This window comes from Oncorhynchus kisutch, linkage group LG16, assembly GCF_002021735.2.
Source record: "Oncorhynchus kisutch isolate 150728-3 linkage group LG16, Okis_V2, whole genome shotgun sequence".
Lineage (NCBI taxonomy): Eukaryota > Metazoa > Chordata > Actinopteri > Salmoniformes > Salmonidae > Oncorhynchus > Oncorhynchus kisutch.
The window spans coordinates 44,302,305-44,319,828 of NC_034189.2; the positions used below are offsets into that span (position 1 = coordinate 44,302,305).

At 47.6% G+C, this 17,524-nt stretch overlaps 1 protein-coding gene across 1 annotated transcript in view; it reads right to left on the reverse strand.

The window, feature by feature from the left end:
- kcnh7 (potassium channel, voltage gated eag related subfamily H, member 7) overlaps window positions 1–17,524 on the reverse strand; it is a 110,008-nt gene that overhangs the window by 45,782 nt on the left and 46,702 nt on the right. The window contains exons 4-6 of the mRNA XM_031792507.1: window positions 16,032–16,502; window positions 12,578–12,792; window positions 2,524–2,949 (exon numbers count right to left, since the gene is read on the reverse strand). Of these exons, the coding sequence (XP_031648367.1) occupies window positions 2,524–2,949; window positions 12,578–12,792; window positions 16,032–16,502 (1,112 nt within the window). The remainder of the gene's footprint in view (window positions 1–2,523; window positions 2,950–12,577; window positions 12,793–16,031; window positions 16,503–17,524) is intronic.

Below are 17,524 nucleotides of genomic sequence, written 5' to 3' on the forward strand. Positions count from 1 at the left end.
TATTCCAGTTTCTAAATCACTGAATATGACAGTGTGTCAATGGAAGTGACCTCTGCAAAAAAAAATAGACTGCTGTCTAAACCAGCAGAGAGCAGTGACAATAATACAAATTATAATATAACATTTCCATCACTCTAAAATGTTGTTATGAGGAGTGAGGAGGATTTATCAAGCCTACATACTGATACTAAGATGACTGCAGAAAAAACAAATGTTTTTAAAGAACAATAAAGAAAATGACAGAGAACGTCCAAGTTTTCCAGCCAGGCAGCATGAAAGCAAACACCACGCCTCTCCTGTCCTCCCACCCCTCCTGCCTTCTGTTCACTTTCCTTTAAACAGTCTCAATCCTGGCATCTCTCCATCTCTGTTCCTACCCAGCTAAATTAACATGGTGACAAAAAAAAAAACGACCACGGCCTGCCATGAGATAAGAGCGGATTTATTAGCGTCGCACAGTCTGCAAACAGCATAAGTCAGTCTGAGGGAAACGCTAATAGTTTGTTCCCCATCTCATCAGGACTGACAATTATAGTAATATCCTGAGGGAAGTCATTACTACTACTGTTTCTCGTCCTCCACAGTCACCCAGGTCTCTGCACCTGTATGCATTTATTTACAGGGGGCTTCTCTCGTTTACACATGAGACTCAATTTGACAGTGACTATGGTTCCTTGTCTCATAGAAGGGGGTCTGATTTATGGCGCAAAACTGACTTGACTCTGTCACAGATGAATGTGCTCTGCTGAGGGACACGGATGCTGCTGCTGAGGCTCTGAAAGCTCCATTACAAACCGCCTGGCCCATCCACCCAAATCTTCCCCCTTAAATCGCTGCAGTCATTTACAGCAGCTTTTGTCTCCTATACTCTTAGAAAAAAAGGTGTTATCTGGAACCTAAAAGGGTTATTTGGTTGTCCCTTAAGGAGAACTCTTTGAAGAACCCCTTTGGTTCCAGGTAGAACATGTTTGGTTCCAGGTAGAACCCTTTTGGGTTCCATGTAGAACCCTGGAACCAAAAAGGGTTGTCTTATGGGGACAGCCAAAGACCCCTTTTGGAACCCTTTTTTCTAAGAGTGTACTTCTCAACCGGGTAGAGAAATCAGTCTCAGACAGACAGGGCATATCCTAAATCAATCAGAAATTCTTTCCATGTTTTTAGAATTTATCGTAACTGTTGATCTTGACTGGAATGTCGGATGTGCAGAGTGACTGAGGGGTTTGTGTGCAAAAAGGGGGGGCTTTAGTAGGGTATATTAGTTGATGGTTGATTAAAATACTTGCTCAAGTCTGCAGTGCTTGTGAGTTGAAGAGTGGAGAGCTAAAGCTTCTCCCTAACAACCCTGGTGGTAATGAAATGTGTCCGGGATGGGGTTGGCTAGTCATCTGTGTTGGCCTGTCCACTCTACACAACCCCTGATAGGCAGACAGCACATGACTGTTTATGTTCAACCACTGTCTGAAATAGAAGACATAATCCCATAGGCTACTGGCTACAACAGGGTTTTCTAGCTTCGCTCATGGGCCCGATCCCGATTTAGGAATTGATGTCTTTCCTACGCACGCCTTTCCTATGCACTCATCACTATTTGGTATACAGACTTAGCATATTTAGTTGCGTAACACGCCCTGCAGGTGTGGCTACCTTGCACACTCTGTATAAATGTAATTCAACCGCTGAAAACCCTCACACTTGCTGGCCAACAGATTATCTCATGGAGTTTTCATTCTATGGGGGTTTTCAGTACATATATCCCTTTACATAAGGTTTTAATGACAATTTTGTCAACAGACTCAACAGAAAACATTTAAGAGAATGGGTTCAGAATATGGGGATCAATGAAAGAAAGCCATCTATGCATCTTGTTCTCCGTTTCAGCACCAACTAGTTTAAAAAATACTCTACATGTTATCATAAAATGTAGCCTCTGCTGCTTATTTCCTGAAAAGTGAGAGACGCTATATTACATGGACACACGCTGTGGCAGGTCACCACTCGTCTGTCTGTTCCACTTCCTCTTCCTGCCATTCACTGACAACCCCCAGACTTGGGGCAACTCTCCAGTACAAGACACCTGATGGTAAATAATGACTCGACAAATCACTGCTCTGACACACCACTGCTCCCTACACATGCTCACTTGTCATCATTTTTTCCCCTGGAACATCATGTACCCTGTCCTGTCCCGCTCTGTGACGTGCCAGCAAGGGACACACTTAGCAGTCGCTGCTCGGCTGAGATATTGACATCCTGTGGGTGTAATCAGAGTAGATAAATCTTCCCTCTCTCTTCCTCTGTCCCTCTCACACGCAGGAACACGTCTCTCCCTCACTGCAGTCCAACAATCGTTAATTTGACCTGCATCTTTCTAGCTCCGTCTTTCCCTCCCTCCTTTTCTAGAGTTGAGAACTTGGAAAGCTACTGTTCCACCCGATGGGCCAACACAGCACAGTACAGCTCGGTTTGACTCCGATTCAGCTCGGCTTAGCAGTGTAAGAAAAGGGTCTAAGCGTTTTCCCTTACTTCATCCGATCCCGAGCCGAAGATGAGCAGATCAAAGGGGATGGCAGCCACCATGTCGATGAGGAACCAGCCCTTAAAATAGTGGATGGCTATCTTCGCCGGGTGGCTGACCACCTCCTCGTTGAGATTCACATAGGTTGTCCTGAAGTTGATCAATATGTCCACGATGAACATGATGTCCACCATGAGGTCGACCACGTTGAGCGGCGAGCACGAGTAGCCGCACTCCCTCCTCTTCTGCTCCTCTAGGTCGTTGAGGAGGAAGGCGGCGGAGTAGGGCGTGAAGATGGCCGTGTAGATGACCAGCAGCAGGATGAGCCAGTCCCACACCGCTTTGAAGGGGCTGTAGTGGAGGATGGTTAACTTGTCCATGCGGGGCGTCTGGAGCTTGTACTCGGGAAGCACATCTGCGCCCAGGGATAGCACCTGCGGAGGAAGGAGGGAGGAGTTAAGAGGACGTAAAGTGAAGACATGAAGAAAATGGTGGCTTGGATCAATGTATTAGAAGAGCGAATGAATCCTATAGAATTCTAAGGAAATACTTTGAAATTCAAGCTGAAGTCAGTGGGATGTAAATATTGTATAGCACTATTTAACACTAATGTATATAACAGCCTATATGTAGGCTATTATGGATGCATACTGTACATGTATATGGTCTGTACTGTATACTGTATATAACATGAATAAGTTCATTCTATGGATGAAAATACACAAAGGTTAACATCATCAGCTTGACCTTTGTGCTTTGGCTGTTGGGAGGATAACTATACATTTATACATTCATATACAGGTCGCTTATCCTCCTCAGGCACACTATTCATTCTTTATGAGTCGATCACTGGACACTAAACACAGCTGAACTCCAAGAGGAAATCAGTCACGTGGGAAATATTGATGCAAGAACAGTGTCTTAACCATCCTTCCAGAACTACAGTACCCATTAGCCACGTATACATACTTAAAGAAGTACATGTTAGTTTAGTATCTTACTGTATTAGCCAGCAAATTGCAAACAAGTAATATGACGGGAATGTCCTTGTAGGGGCTTCTACATAGGAAAACCCCTATTTAAGGAATGTTTAATTGCATCAATATCCCAACTATTCCAGTTAGAGTATGGCCTGTCCCTGGATAACTTTTAAAATCAATATCACAGAGCAGATAATAGTCTCAATGACACTAAGGTGATTATCGCGGTAGGAGGTGGTGGGATATAGTCATTCATTCTGCAGCTTGACACTCCAATGCCAGGGAAGACATTTCTGTCTCTGCTTCTCATGGCTGATTATCACTGTGGCGAGAGGGAGGGAGAGGAGGAGAGAGAAAGGTAAAGTGCTTCACCCAAGGGCATAGAAGTAATTATTGTAGATGGAGAGAAGCGCAAGCTGAAATAGAGCCTTGGAAATGAAATTAGGGCTCCATTTCGGTCGCCTTCGCCATAGAACTAGAATTACTAGAATGGCAATGCCCATTCAAGTCAATGTTCCATGATGGTCCATTCAAGTCATTATTTCCACTATTTCCAATTATTTCCCCCACCGTCTAGGCCTACTCCTAGTCGCACCCTGGCAGGGATCGCCACGGCGACCCCTGTGATTGAGTGGGATGAAGGGCGGCGGGCTTAAGTGATTATAATGAAATTGGTTATTAGATGTCTTCTGTCCCCTCCCCTGTGTGATTTCAGGTCAATAGAACAACCCTCCACTATATGACACCCTTTAAAACAAATCACCAAGTAAAGGGCAGAGAGAGAAAAAGCTTTTTCATTATTCATGTCCAGCTACAGTAGTTATCTTCATTGAAAGTTTTGGTAATTAGGCTACGGGCAGTTTTATTTCTTTCATCAAACTGCCCTTTGCTCTAAGTGGAAAAGAAGCACAAGAAGCAGTGATTGTCAAGAGAAACCTCTTTTTGAATTGAACGTGCTGTTTTGTGACTCTTGATGACATACCACCTAAATCAGGCAGAATCACATACCATGTGGATAGATTAGTCGATGTGGCCTACTGGGCTACTCCTTTTGGTAAAAGGAGTACCCAATCTCTGATCCAGGGTCAGATGTTTCTAGGTCTATATGATCCGGTTAATCAATGTTGGTTCGGTAAATCTAATTCTATATCTGTGGTTAGTGGCAACATCTAATTTGAGCCATATGGTTTACATAGGTAAACTGTCTCTGAGCCTGCTGGCAAGCCCAGGGAGGAGTCAATTTGCAGAATGAGAGCTCAGTTGAGCACGTTGCTCCCCCTGATCTGTTACTAAATAAATTATTCAGACATAATTATTTAATGCACCTAGTGTGGATTCATTTGCTGTTGTGCAAATTAACTCTCTCATCTGGAATAAATGTATGCAAATGAGTGGTCTGTTCATTTCACCCTCTCACGTTATTTGTTTGTATTGTTGGAGGATTTGGAATGCCAGAGTGTCATTTCCTGTCTTGGCCAGTGCTGCTTTGTCACGTGACCCGCAACATGTATTGTTGACAATAAAGAAAAAATTGGTCAAAACTGAAGCAAAGCCATGACATAACGACAGGTAAAACTGAAGCAAAGCCATGACATAACGACAGGTAAAACTGAAGCAAAGCCATGACATAACGACAGGTAAAACTGAAGCAAAGCCATGACATAACGACAGGTAAAACTGAAGCAAAGCCATGACATAACGACAGGTAAAACTGAAGCAAAGCCATGACATAACGACAGGTAAAACTGAAGCAAAGCCATGACATAACGACAGGTAAAACTGAAGCAAAGCCATGACATAACGACAGGTAAAACTGAAGCAAAGCCATGACATAACGACAGGTAAAACTGAAGCAAAGCCATGACATAACGACAGGTAAAACTGAAGCAAAGCCATCCAAACCTGGAGAAATCATACCTCATGGAACGAACATTAAGTGTCAAACAAGTTGTTTTATGTGGAGCATCAACATGCACTGACGCCGCTTATCAATATACGGCACAGACTCAGATCTCCTCATGTCAATCATCCATCTGTTTGGTTGAGTTCTGTGTCGAACCAGCAGACTACAGGACGTGTTTATTCTGCAGCCTAGAGCACGTCTCCCTAAACAAACTCTGGAGAGACTTGGTCTCCAGACATCGGCTGGAACAGTGTGAGCCTCACAGCCAGACCACAGGGGACAAACGGGGAGCAGGAGCTCAGGGCCTCACAGCCAGACCACAGGGGACAAACGGGGAGCAGGAGCTCAGGGCCTCACAGCCAGACCACAGGGGACAAACGGGGAACAGGAGCTCAGGGCCTCACAGCCAGACCACAGGGGACAAACGGGGAGCAGGAGCTCAGGGCCTCACAGCCAGACCACAGGGGACAAACGGGGAGCAGGAGCTCAGGGCCTCACAGCCAGACCACAGGGGACAAACGGGGAACAGGAGCTCAGGGCCTCACAGCCAGACCACAGGGGACAAACGGGGAGCAGGAGCTCAGGGCCTCACAGCCAGACCACAGGGGACAAACGGGGAGCAGGAGCTCAGGGCCTCACAGCCAGACCACAGGGGACAAACGGGGAGCAGGAGCTCAGGGCCTCACAGCCAGACCACAGGGGACAAACGGGGAGCAGGAGCTCAGGGCCTCACAGCCAGACCACAGGGGACAAACGGGGAGCAGGAGCTCAGGGCCTCACAGCCAGACCACAGGGGACAAACGGGGAGCAGGAGCTCAGGGCCTCACAGCCAGACCACAGGGGACAAACGGGGAGCAGGAGCTCAGGGCCTCACAGCCAGACCACAGGGGACAAACGGGGAGCAGGAGCTCAGGGCCTCACAGCCAGACCACAGGGGACAAACGGGGAGCAGGAGCTCAGGGCCTCACAGCCAGACCACAGGGGACAAACGGGGAGCAGGAGCTCAGGGCCTCACACAGCCAGACCACAGGGGACAAACGGGGAGCAGGAGCTCAGGGCCTCACAGCCAGACCACAGGGGACAAACGGGGAGCAGGAGCTCAGGGCCTCACAGCCAGACCACAGGGGACAAACGGGGAGCAGGAGCTCAGGGCCTCACAGCCAGACCACAGGGGACAAACGGGGAGCAGGAGCTCAGGGCCTCACAGCCAGACCACAGGGGACAAACGGGGAGCAGGAGCTCAGGGCCTCACAGCCAGACCACAGGGGACAAACGGGGAGCAGGAGCTCAGGGCCTCACAGCCAGACCACAGGGGACAAACGGGGAGCAGGAGCTCAGGGCCTCACAGCCAGACCACAGGGGACAAACGGGGAGCAGGAGCTCAGGGCCTCACAGCCAGACCACAGGGGACAAACGGGGAGCAGGAGCTCAGGGCCTCACAGCCAGACCACAGGGGACAAACGGGGAGCAGGAGCTCAGGGCCTCACAGCCAGACCACAGGGGACAAACGGGGAGCAGGAGCTCAGGGCCTCACAGCCAGACCACAGGGGACAAACGGGGAGCAGGAGCTCAGGGCCTCACAGCCAGACCACAGGGGACAAACGGGGAGCAGGAGCTCAGGGCCTCACAGCCAGACCACAGGGGACAAACGGGGAGCAGGAGCTCAGGGCCTCACAGCCAGACCACAGGGGACAAACGGGGAGCAGGAGCTCAGGGCCTCACAGCCAGACCACAGGGGACAAACGGGGAGCAGGAGCTCAGGGCCTCACAGCCAGACCACAGGGGACAAACGGGGAGCAGGAGCTCAGGGCCTCACAGCCAGACCACAGGGGACAAACGGGGAGCAGGAGCTCAGGGCCTCACAGCCAGACCACAGGGGACAAACGGGGAGCAGGAGCTCAGGGCCTCACAGCCAGACCACAGGGGACAAACGGGGAGCAGGAGCTCAGGGCCTCACAGCCAGACCACAGGGGACAAACGGGGAGCAGGAGCTCAGGGCCTCACAGCCAGACCACAGGGGACAAACGGGGAGCAGGAGCTCAGGGCCTCACAGCCAGACCACAGGGGACAAACGGGGAGCAGGAGCTCAGGGCCTCACAGCCAGACCACAGGGGACAAACGGGGAGCAGGAGCTCAGGGCCTCACAGCCAGACCACAGGGGACAAACGGGGAGCAGGAGCTCAGGGCCTCACAGCCAGACCACAGGGGACAAACGGGGAGCAGGAGCTCAGGGCCTCACAGCCAGACCACAGGGGACAAACGGGGAGCAGGAGCTCAGGGCCTCACAGCCAGACCACAGGGGACAAACGGGGAGCAGGAGCTCAGGGCCTCACAGCCAGACCACAGGGGACAAACGGGGAGCAGGAGCTCAGGGCCTCACAGCCAGACCACAGGGGACAAACGGGGAGCAGGAGCTCAGGGCCTCACACAGCCAGACCACAGGGGACAAACGGGGAGCAGGAGCTCAGGGCCTCACAGCCAGACCACAGGGGACAAACGGGGAGCAGGAGCTCAGGGCCTCACAGCCAGACCACAGGGGACAAACGGGGAGCAGGAGCTCAGGGCCTCACAGCCAGACCACAGGGGACAAACGGGGAGCAGGAGCACAGGGCGCCACAGTCACAGAAATATGTCAAATACCAAAGAAACAAGCAAATACAATCCAACTGTCTAGTTTGATCAAACGACTGAGAATGAGATGGTGAAAAGAAAAAACGTGTTCAATGTAATCTGTTCAGCAGTAAGCAGCAGATGGTTGCTAACCAAACGTACAAGCAGGAAAGAGAAACAAGAGGCTGAGTCTAGATGATCAACTATAACTCTATCTGACATAGGCCTGCTGTATGACAACAACGTTCCACTGCAGTAGGTATATCCAATATGAACTATGTCAGGGATGGGCAACTCCATTCCTTGGGGGCCTAATTGGTGTAACACTTTTGCCCCAGCCTCAGCTAACACACCTGACTCCAATAGTCAACTAATCATGATCTTCAGTTTAGATTGCAATTAGTTTAATCAGCTGTGTTTGCTAGGGATGGGGAAGAGGTGTGACACCACTCCGGTCCCCAGGACTGGAGTTGCCCATCCCACACACACACACACACACACACACACACACACACACACACACACACACACACACACACACACACCAGCATATGTCCTCTAAACTAGAAGAAGCCCTTAGTGCCAATGACAAACTAAGATCTGCTTTTAAGGAAAACTTGGTGCCAGATACTGTATAGTATATACTGTATACACTAGTGGATGCTCCTCAGAGGGGGAAGGGGAGGACCATCCTCCTCAGTGAATTTCATAAAAATCTATATTGTGAAACATTAAAAAAGTTATCCTTTTTTAGATATAACTATATTCACGTCACCAAATAATTGATTAAGACACACTGTTTTGCAATGAAGGTCTACAGTAGCCTCAGCAGCACTCTGTAGGTGAGCACCATGGTGTAGCCAGAGGACAGCTAGCTTCTGTACTCCTCTGAGTACGTTGAATTCAATACAAAACCTAGGAGGCTCTTGGTTCTCACCCCCTTCCAAAGACTTACACAGTAATTATAACAACTTCTGGAGGATGTCCTCCAACCTATCAGAGCTCTTGCAGCATGAACTGACATGCTGTCCACCCAATCAAAGGATCATAGAATGAATCTAGTATTGAAAGCATAAGCTACAGCTAGCCAGCACTGCAATGTATAAAATGTATTGAGTAGTTTTCTTAAAGAGAAAGACAATAGTCAAACAGTTTTGAACAAATTAATTTCTTCCAAAATTAAGAAGAAGCATGAGAGATAGCTATATTTGTTTATTTTTTTGGAACATTCACTTTCACTTAGCTAACAAATGCAGCTAGCTAGTTTAGCATACTCAAACACCCAGCTCAAACAGAGAGGGATGCTATGTTAGCTAGCTGGCTATAGCTATCCAACACTGGAACTCTTCCAAGTCAAGGTAAGCTTTGGTTTTATTAATGTATTGCCACCGGGGCCCGCCAGTGTAATTGGTAAACTCCTTTCTGATTGTACATTGTACTGCATGATTGTAGCGAGTTTACTAACTTGTTAGTTCTAGTTGACTATGATGTGACAACAATGTAGGCTGTGTGTAGAGGTAAGCAGTCATGATATGAAGGTTTGGCTTGGAAAGGTTCTTTGCCTGGTCACAGAGAGCTGATGTGTTGTGCACTGAAGTCCACAAGCGAAAGGAAAAGGTGAGAGGAGGAGAGCGTGTAGATAGTTGCGAGAAGAAATGATAAACCCAGCAAAAAAAGAAACAGTCCTTTTTCAGGACCCTGTCTTTCAAAGATAATTAGTAAAAATCCAAATAACTTCACAGATATTCATTGTAAAGGGTTTTAACACTGTTTCCCATGCTTGTTCAATGAACCATCAACAATTAATGAACGTGCACCTGTGGAATGGTCGTTAAGACACTAACAGCTTACAGACGGTAGGCAATTAAGGTCACAGTTATGAAAACTTAGTACACCAAAAAAGGCCTTTCTACTGACTCTGAAAAACACCAAAAGAAATATGCCCAGGGTCCCTGCTCATCTGCGTGAACGTGTCTTAGGCATGCAGCAAGGAGGCATGAGGACTGCAGATGTGGCCAGTGCAATAAATTGCGATGTCCGTACTGTGAGATGCCTAAGACAGGGCTACAGGGAGACAGGACGGGCAGCTGATCGTCCTCGCAGTGGCAGACCACGTGTAACAACATCTGCACAGGATCAGTACATCCAAACATCACACCTGCGGGACAGGTAGAGGATGGCAAAAACAACTGCCCAAGTTACACCAGGAAAGCAAAATCCCTCCATCAGTGCTCAGACTGTACGCAATAGGCTGAGAGAGGCTGGACTGAGGTCTTGTAGGCCTGTTGTAAGGCAGGTCCTCACCAGACATCACCGGCAACAATGTCGCCTATGGGCACAAACCCACCGTCGCTGGACCAGACAGGACTGGCAAAAAGCAATCTTCACTGACGAGTCGCGATTTTGTTTCACCAGGGGTGATGGTCGGATTTGCTTTTATTGTCGAAGGAATGAGTGTTACACCGAGGCCTGTACTCTGGAGCGGGATCGATTTAGAGGTGGAGGGTCCGTCATGGTCTGGGGCGGTGTGTCACAGCATCATCAGACTGAGCTTGTTGTCATTGCAGGCAATCTCAACACTGTGCTTGTTCTGTGTGTGATTTCCTGCAAGACAGGAATGTCAGTGTTCTGCCATTGCCAGTGAAGAGCCCGGTTCTCAATCCCATTGAGCACGTCTGAGACCTGTTGGATCAGAGGGTCCCCCCAGAAATGTCCGGGAACTTACAGGTGCCTTGGTGGAAGAGTGGGGTAACATCTCACAGCAAGAACTGGCAAATCTGGTGCAGTCCATGAGTGCAGTCCATGAGGAGATGCATTGCAGTACTTAATGCAGCTGGTGGCCACACCAGATACTGACTGTTACTTTTGATTTTGACCCCCCTTTGTTCAGGGACACATTACTCAATTTCTGCTAGTCACATGTCTGTGGAACTTGTTCAGTTTATGGCTCAGTTGTTGAATCTTGTTTTGTTCATACACATATTTACACGTTAAGTTTGCTGAACATAAACGCAGTTGACAGTGAGAGGACGTTTCTTTTTTTGCTGAGTTTATATACAACGAGCAAAGTGATCATGATGTTTTTATGTGGCTGCTACGAACGTGAACTGTTTGCGTGTGATCCGGTGTGTATTCATTCCGCCGATTCTGTTGAAAAATGTCTCATAAACGAAAACAAAATGGGGATAAACATACCTGAATTTGTCCAACAGAAACTCTCATTTGCATTTGCTGGACTAATGATTACACCCTAGATTAGCTAGCTGTAGGCAAGAGTGTGCAAGGCGGTGTTGAATGTGTCACTGTCTGTCACCTTGATTACTCAAAATTCTCTCGGCCTGTGCACCTACGTTGTGAACTTGAATTCATCGGCTAGGTTGTAGCAACCTCATGATGGGTACAGTATCATGTAGTAGCCTAAACGTATCGATGTTACATTGAACTGGGTGAATGGAATATGAATGACAGTCATCCAATATGCTGTAATAGAAATAAGGCCATGCTCATTAAAAAAATAATCATCCTCCCTCATCTTAAACTGTACCAACCGCCACTGGTATACACATTATCAGTAGAACAGCAACATCCTCGTCTGTTCTGGACAAAGTGGCCCTGACAGATCTTAAAGGTCAACCAGCTCTGCCATAGCGACACACAGACGCACGCACACACAGACAGGCAAGCACGCAGGCAGAAGTGCACACAGGCATCCTGGTTTCCCTCCACCTCCCCCATAGGGACCGACACAAGGAGGCGTTGGTGCACTGCGCACACGCAATCTCCACGGGGAGGACAGACAGACAGGCAGACAGGATGGTGAGGATGACCTCTAACCTGTGTGTAACTAGAGTGTATCTCTGAGCCCTGGTAAGAGAATCTGTCCTGATCCCCGCTACGGGTGATATACACCTTCACCGGTTTACTTATTAAAACAAGCCCCTTGAGTTTCAGCCTAGTGGTAATATCGTTGGGCCAGTAACCGAAAGCTGACAAGGTAACAATCTGTCATTCTGCCCCTGAGCAAGGCAGTTACCCCACTGTTCCCCGGGCGCCGTGGATGTCGATTAAGGCAGCCCCCTGCACCTCTCTGATTCAGAGTGGTTGGGTTAAATGTGGAAGGCACATTTCAGTTGAAGGCATTCAGTTGTACAACTGACTAGGTATCCCCCTTTCCCCTTTCAATGAATTAGGTAACGTCAGACAGTAACGACAGAGCAGCGTGTACAGACACTGTGTTCTGACCTGGTGGTGTTCCGTGTGTGTGTGTGTGTGTGTGTGGGGCAGGGGATAATTACCGCTCTCTAATCTATAACATTGGGACAGATGACTATTCATGTGATTATTCAATGAGGTGATAGTCCATCCAGCTACAGCACAACGATACATCTGTAACTGTCTGTACAGAACAAACACACAGAAAAGACATGTCCTCTGTATGGAACAGATTCTATAGAATGGATTCCAACTCCAACATTATACTTGATTGAGTGAAGCTACAACATCTTGGCTTATGTCAGTGAGCCCCAACTCTACTGAGCACAAAGCACAGGGCCTTTCATGACCTCTTACCTGCGTGACCTTATCGGTGACGTTGTGTGTTCGGTCCTTGACCTTTGGGGCTATGATGGTTTTCTCGGAGGAAGCAGGGGAGGGGCACTTCTTGTCGTTGTTGGCCTCTGAGAAGTTGAGCGTGATGAGGGGGATCTTGTTGATGGTGCTGTATCTGTTGAGGTGGGAGTCAGACGTGGAGCCCAGAAGACTGGATTTGATCTGGTTGAAGGGTCCTGGAGGAGAATTTAATGGAGAGGTTTGGAAATGGCTCGCGCTGTGATGCTAGGCTAGAGCGGCGATGCTATACTAGGCTAGCATGTGTGTCCTGATACAGCTTGACGGTTTGACGGTATGCTAATGGAATAAAAGGAGACCTCAAGTGTGGTTCATGTGGTAGGTGTGTCAATAGGCTGCTGTGTCTGTTTGTTATGCGTGGGAATGTGAGTATGGAACTATTTCTTGCTCTTGAGTGAACTCAATTGCTGCCACAAGACAAGTGAACAACCACAGGACAACAGTAGAAATACAACAGTCAGACAGATCCACCCTAACCCTCTGCTTGATCCTGTTACCTCCCATTCAACAGCTGTAGAAATGACAAACTTGGTGTAATGAACCGTTTTAGTGAAATATTGATGTCCACAAACAAAGTAAATGTATACTCTGTCATGATTTTTTGACTCAATGACACCATATGGATATGGCTTTCATGATTCATACATCCACAAATATTCTACTATGTTACTATGCGAAAATACAGTACAACACTGCCATAAAACCTCACCACGTTGAACAACACTCACACTGCCACACGTAGAACTACTGTGGGCAATATGGAAAAGAGAGGGAACGTGTCAACTGTTGATCCAAAAGGAGAAGATGGAGGGATGACTCATTCTGCCCTTTTCACAAATGAGTGTTGAGAATACAGTGAGTGATACTTACACATACAAAAGACATGCGCAGCTTGAATTCATGCTACAGCAGCATTGTACGTTACAGTATGTGTGCATTACAGACATATAGGAAAAGCTCAAGCCATACCCCCAGCCATCCAGGACCGAGACACTAGCGAATCAGGAGAGAGAGAGGGAGGGAGGTAGAGAGCAGCGTAAAGAGGAAGTGACCTCAGAGAGAAGGGAGGGGTCAAAGGTCAGGGTAATTCTGCAGGCACTTCCTGAGTGTCATGTTACATTTATTTGAGCAACATCAGAGTGATTTCTTTTTAGTAGAGGTAAAGAAATCTGGCCACTATGTTACGGTAATTAAAAATTTCCCGGAAATCGGAGACATAAGGTCTAAAGTTAAGAAAACAAATGATGGCTGATAACATTATCAGATGCTCCTCCAAATCTTTCCATATTCAATGGAGTAGGTATCAGTGGAGGCTGGTGGGAGGAGCTATAGGAGGACGGGCTCATTGTAAATGGAATATTGGAACAGTATCAAACGCATCAAAGATATGGAAACCACATGTCTGACTCCATTTCATTAATTCCATTCCAGCCATTACAATGAGCCCGTGCTTCTACAACTCCTCCCAACAGCCTCCTCTGGTAGGTATTGATCCAGAATGCACTTTGAGGCTAGTAAAGAGATTGATTTCAGAGGAAAGTACAGTCATTTAATTCATTTCTGGAGGTTAAAAGGCTCTCAGACATTTGATAACATTCCAGTGACGTAGAATTCAGTGGAGGATTATGAAGGGAGGACGGAACGGCGGAAATGGAATGGTATCAAACACATGGTTTCACTAATTCCACTCCAGCCATTACAACGAGCCCGTCCTCCTCAATTAAGGTGCCACCAATCTCCTGTGGTAGAGTTACTTACAGTATCATTATGTTTTTTGATCTATAAAAGTAGTATTCCATAACTAGTGATGTCATCATGGATCGGAATACTTTTTTTGGTAAAGCAGAGACAAAACGGAGGACGTTAATTCAAGCAAACAGACAAACCATCCCTCTATTCCCTTCGACTGTCTGACACAGGTCAGAATGCCTTTGGCAAAAGGAACTATTGGCAGCAGGCGAAGACAATTTACTATTATGAGTCAGTGATTATTATAGATTTCCGGTTCTATGGAAACGAGAGGCAAGATTTTTTTTCATGCAGGCGCTCGGCAGGTCAAAAGTCAGCCGGATTTCTTCCCGAAGAAGGGATCTGCAATCTTGCAGGGCACTCACAGGTCACGTCTTACTACAGCATGAATAATGCTACTACTATACCGTGCAAGCCTCTATGGCATTCTCAGAGGAGTTCACAAATGTATCAATCCAGCACTAGCATTCACCACAGACTTATGTTGTTGTTGAGTTGAAAAAACCCATGCAGCAAGCAGTTCAGGCCATATATTCTATACCCGTGCTAGGTTCAAGGAACGTAGGGTTGTTACCTTTGATATTACGACCATTGTCTGCGATGGGATAGTGTTGTGGGAGAGAGAGGGGGATGGGAGGAAGGTGGAGGGGTGAGAGGAGATTCCAGATCTGTACGTAGCTAGCTAGTGATGGAAGACGAACCACATAAAAGCCCTGTCGCCGTCGCACCATTCATTATCGTGAAGTAGACGTATTACAGTCTCAGCCGCAGGGGCCCTTTGAATGAGAAATGCAGAGTCAATGGTGTAGGGAGGGATAGAAATATTAGCTGGGTACAGAGACAGGGAGAGTCTGGGGCTGTACTGTACCCCCCATGTTGACTGTGGGTGGAAAGGTGATCTGTGATTCAGGAGTCAGGATAGATGTGGTAATTCAGGAGTCAGGATAGATGTGGTAATTCAGAAGTCAGGATAGATGTGGTAATTCAGAAGTCAGGATAGGTGTGGTAATTCAGGAGTCAGGATAGATGTGGTAATTCAGGAGTCAGGATAGATGTGGTAATTCAGGAGTCAGGATAGATGTGGTAATTCAGGAGTCAGGATAGATGTGGTAATTCAGGAGTCAGGATAGGTGTGGTGAGTCAGGATAGATGTGGTAATTCAGGAGTCAGGATAGGTGTGGTAATTCAGGAGTCAGGATAGGTGTGGTAATTCAGGAGTCAGGATAGGTGTGGTAATTCAGGAGTCAGGATAGGTGTGGTAATTCAGGAGTCAGGATAGGTGTGGTAATTCAGGAGTCAGGATAGGTGTGGTAATTCAGGAGTCAGGATAGATGTGGTAATTCAGGAGTCAGGATAGGTGTGGTAATTCAGGAGTCAGGATAGGTGTGGTAATTCAGGAGTCAGGATAGATGTGGCGCTGCCTGATGACTAAGTGTAGGTACAGTTGAGGTGGGGGAGTTACCCCCATTCACTGATCCAAGGTCAGATTTGATTTGTACCACATGATAACAATGGTTGGGATTGGGACCAAATCTACTGCGTAAGAACAGCAAGGGCAATTTGATTTAATATAACATAACATCTCAGGGTGAGGCGGATGGATGGGGACAAGCATTTCCGACCATGGAGGTGGTGTTGACTTACATACCTTCACTTGCGTGTCGGTCCCTGAAGGCCATCTTGGAGTTGGAGCCAAAACCCTCCATGTCCTGAGCGGAGGAGGCCCTCCGGATACTACACACACTCTCCCTGGACGCGGTGGGGGTCAGGCCTGAGATGGAGGGGGCCAGAGTGCCCACAGTCTGAGGCTGAGCCTGGGGAACCGCCTGGGGAACCAGCCTGTCCCAGACGGGCCCCTTGGGGGACGAGTGGTCCAGGGGTCCCGACACAGGGGTGGAGCAGTGGCTGGGGCCGATGAGGGCCCGCGTGTCATTGGTGTAGGAGGGGCTGCAGCTCTCCCGGGTGGGCAGTGACCGGAAGTCGCGGGTGGCCACCGACTCTCCGCTGCGGCGGGGTGAGTCGATCATGACGGCGTCAGGGTCCTCCTGTGGGAGGGACTGCTTACTGATGCCCAGGAGGTGTAAGGCTGGGAGCCGGAAACAAAAGAATCTACCTTTCCCTGGAGAAAAAAGAGAGGGCGAGATATAGAGCGTACAATTGTTCAACAGCAATGCTTGGAATATTTTCAACAATAAGAGAAATATTTTTTTGCACAACTCTTCCCCTTTTCAGAGTGGTTCGTCATGACTTCATTCGTTGTGGAGGAATTCTTAACTTGATCGTGACTGGGTAGAAACAAGTAGGGGAGGCTGGCACACTGGATAGATGCTCTGTAGCTCATGCTAATCCAGTTTCCAGCTCACTCCCCAGACATCAAGCAGTGAGTGCCAATATTGTTCAAAAGGACATATGCCTCTCATCCCAACGGCCTATCTTCCCGTCTTCAGCTTCCTTCAATTATTCAGACGTTTGATGAAATAAAGCAACCGCCATTAATATATTAGAGTCCCATTAAAATATCAAATTACAACAGGTTTCCTATGATTGATTTAACACCCTCGGAGAGAGGAGAAAGACATCGTCGTTGTCCAAATGGTGGTACCAGTGAATCTGGCAATGCATTATGAGGGCGACTTTATACCTTGTGGTTATAGTTCCGTTTCTAGGGAGTCTGAAGTGGAGGCATCTTGCATTCAAGGACTTTGGGGGCCTTGTCAGAAGATCTCATTTCCAGTGTATAACGTGTTCCCGGGGTGACCTAACAAACACACAGATATACAGTGGCCCTTACAGAACCCTTACAGAACCCCTACAGAACCCTTACAGAACCCTTACAGAACCTAACACCGAGCAATGGAAAAGGGGAAAAAGGACAACCTATATACTGCTGGAGACGTCGACGTCTTTATTTCTGTAATTAAAACAGTACATTTTAAGTAAAAACGGAAAACATAAATGAAGAATTTCATAAAATAACACCATTTCCAAAAGTCATTTTCCTGATGCAGTAGCACTTTATTCTATAAATCAAAAAGCTTGTAAAAAACAAACACTCTCCACTCCATATCCCTCTGGATTTTTGTGCTTTCGCGCGCTAACGTGCCTTGCTACATCACATTACACATGCCTTCGTCTTGTTCC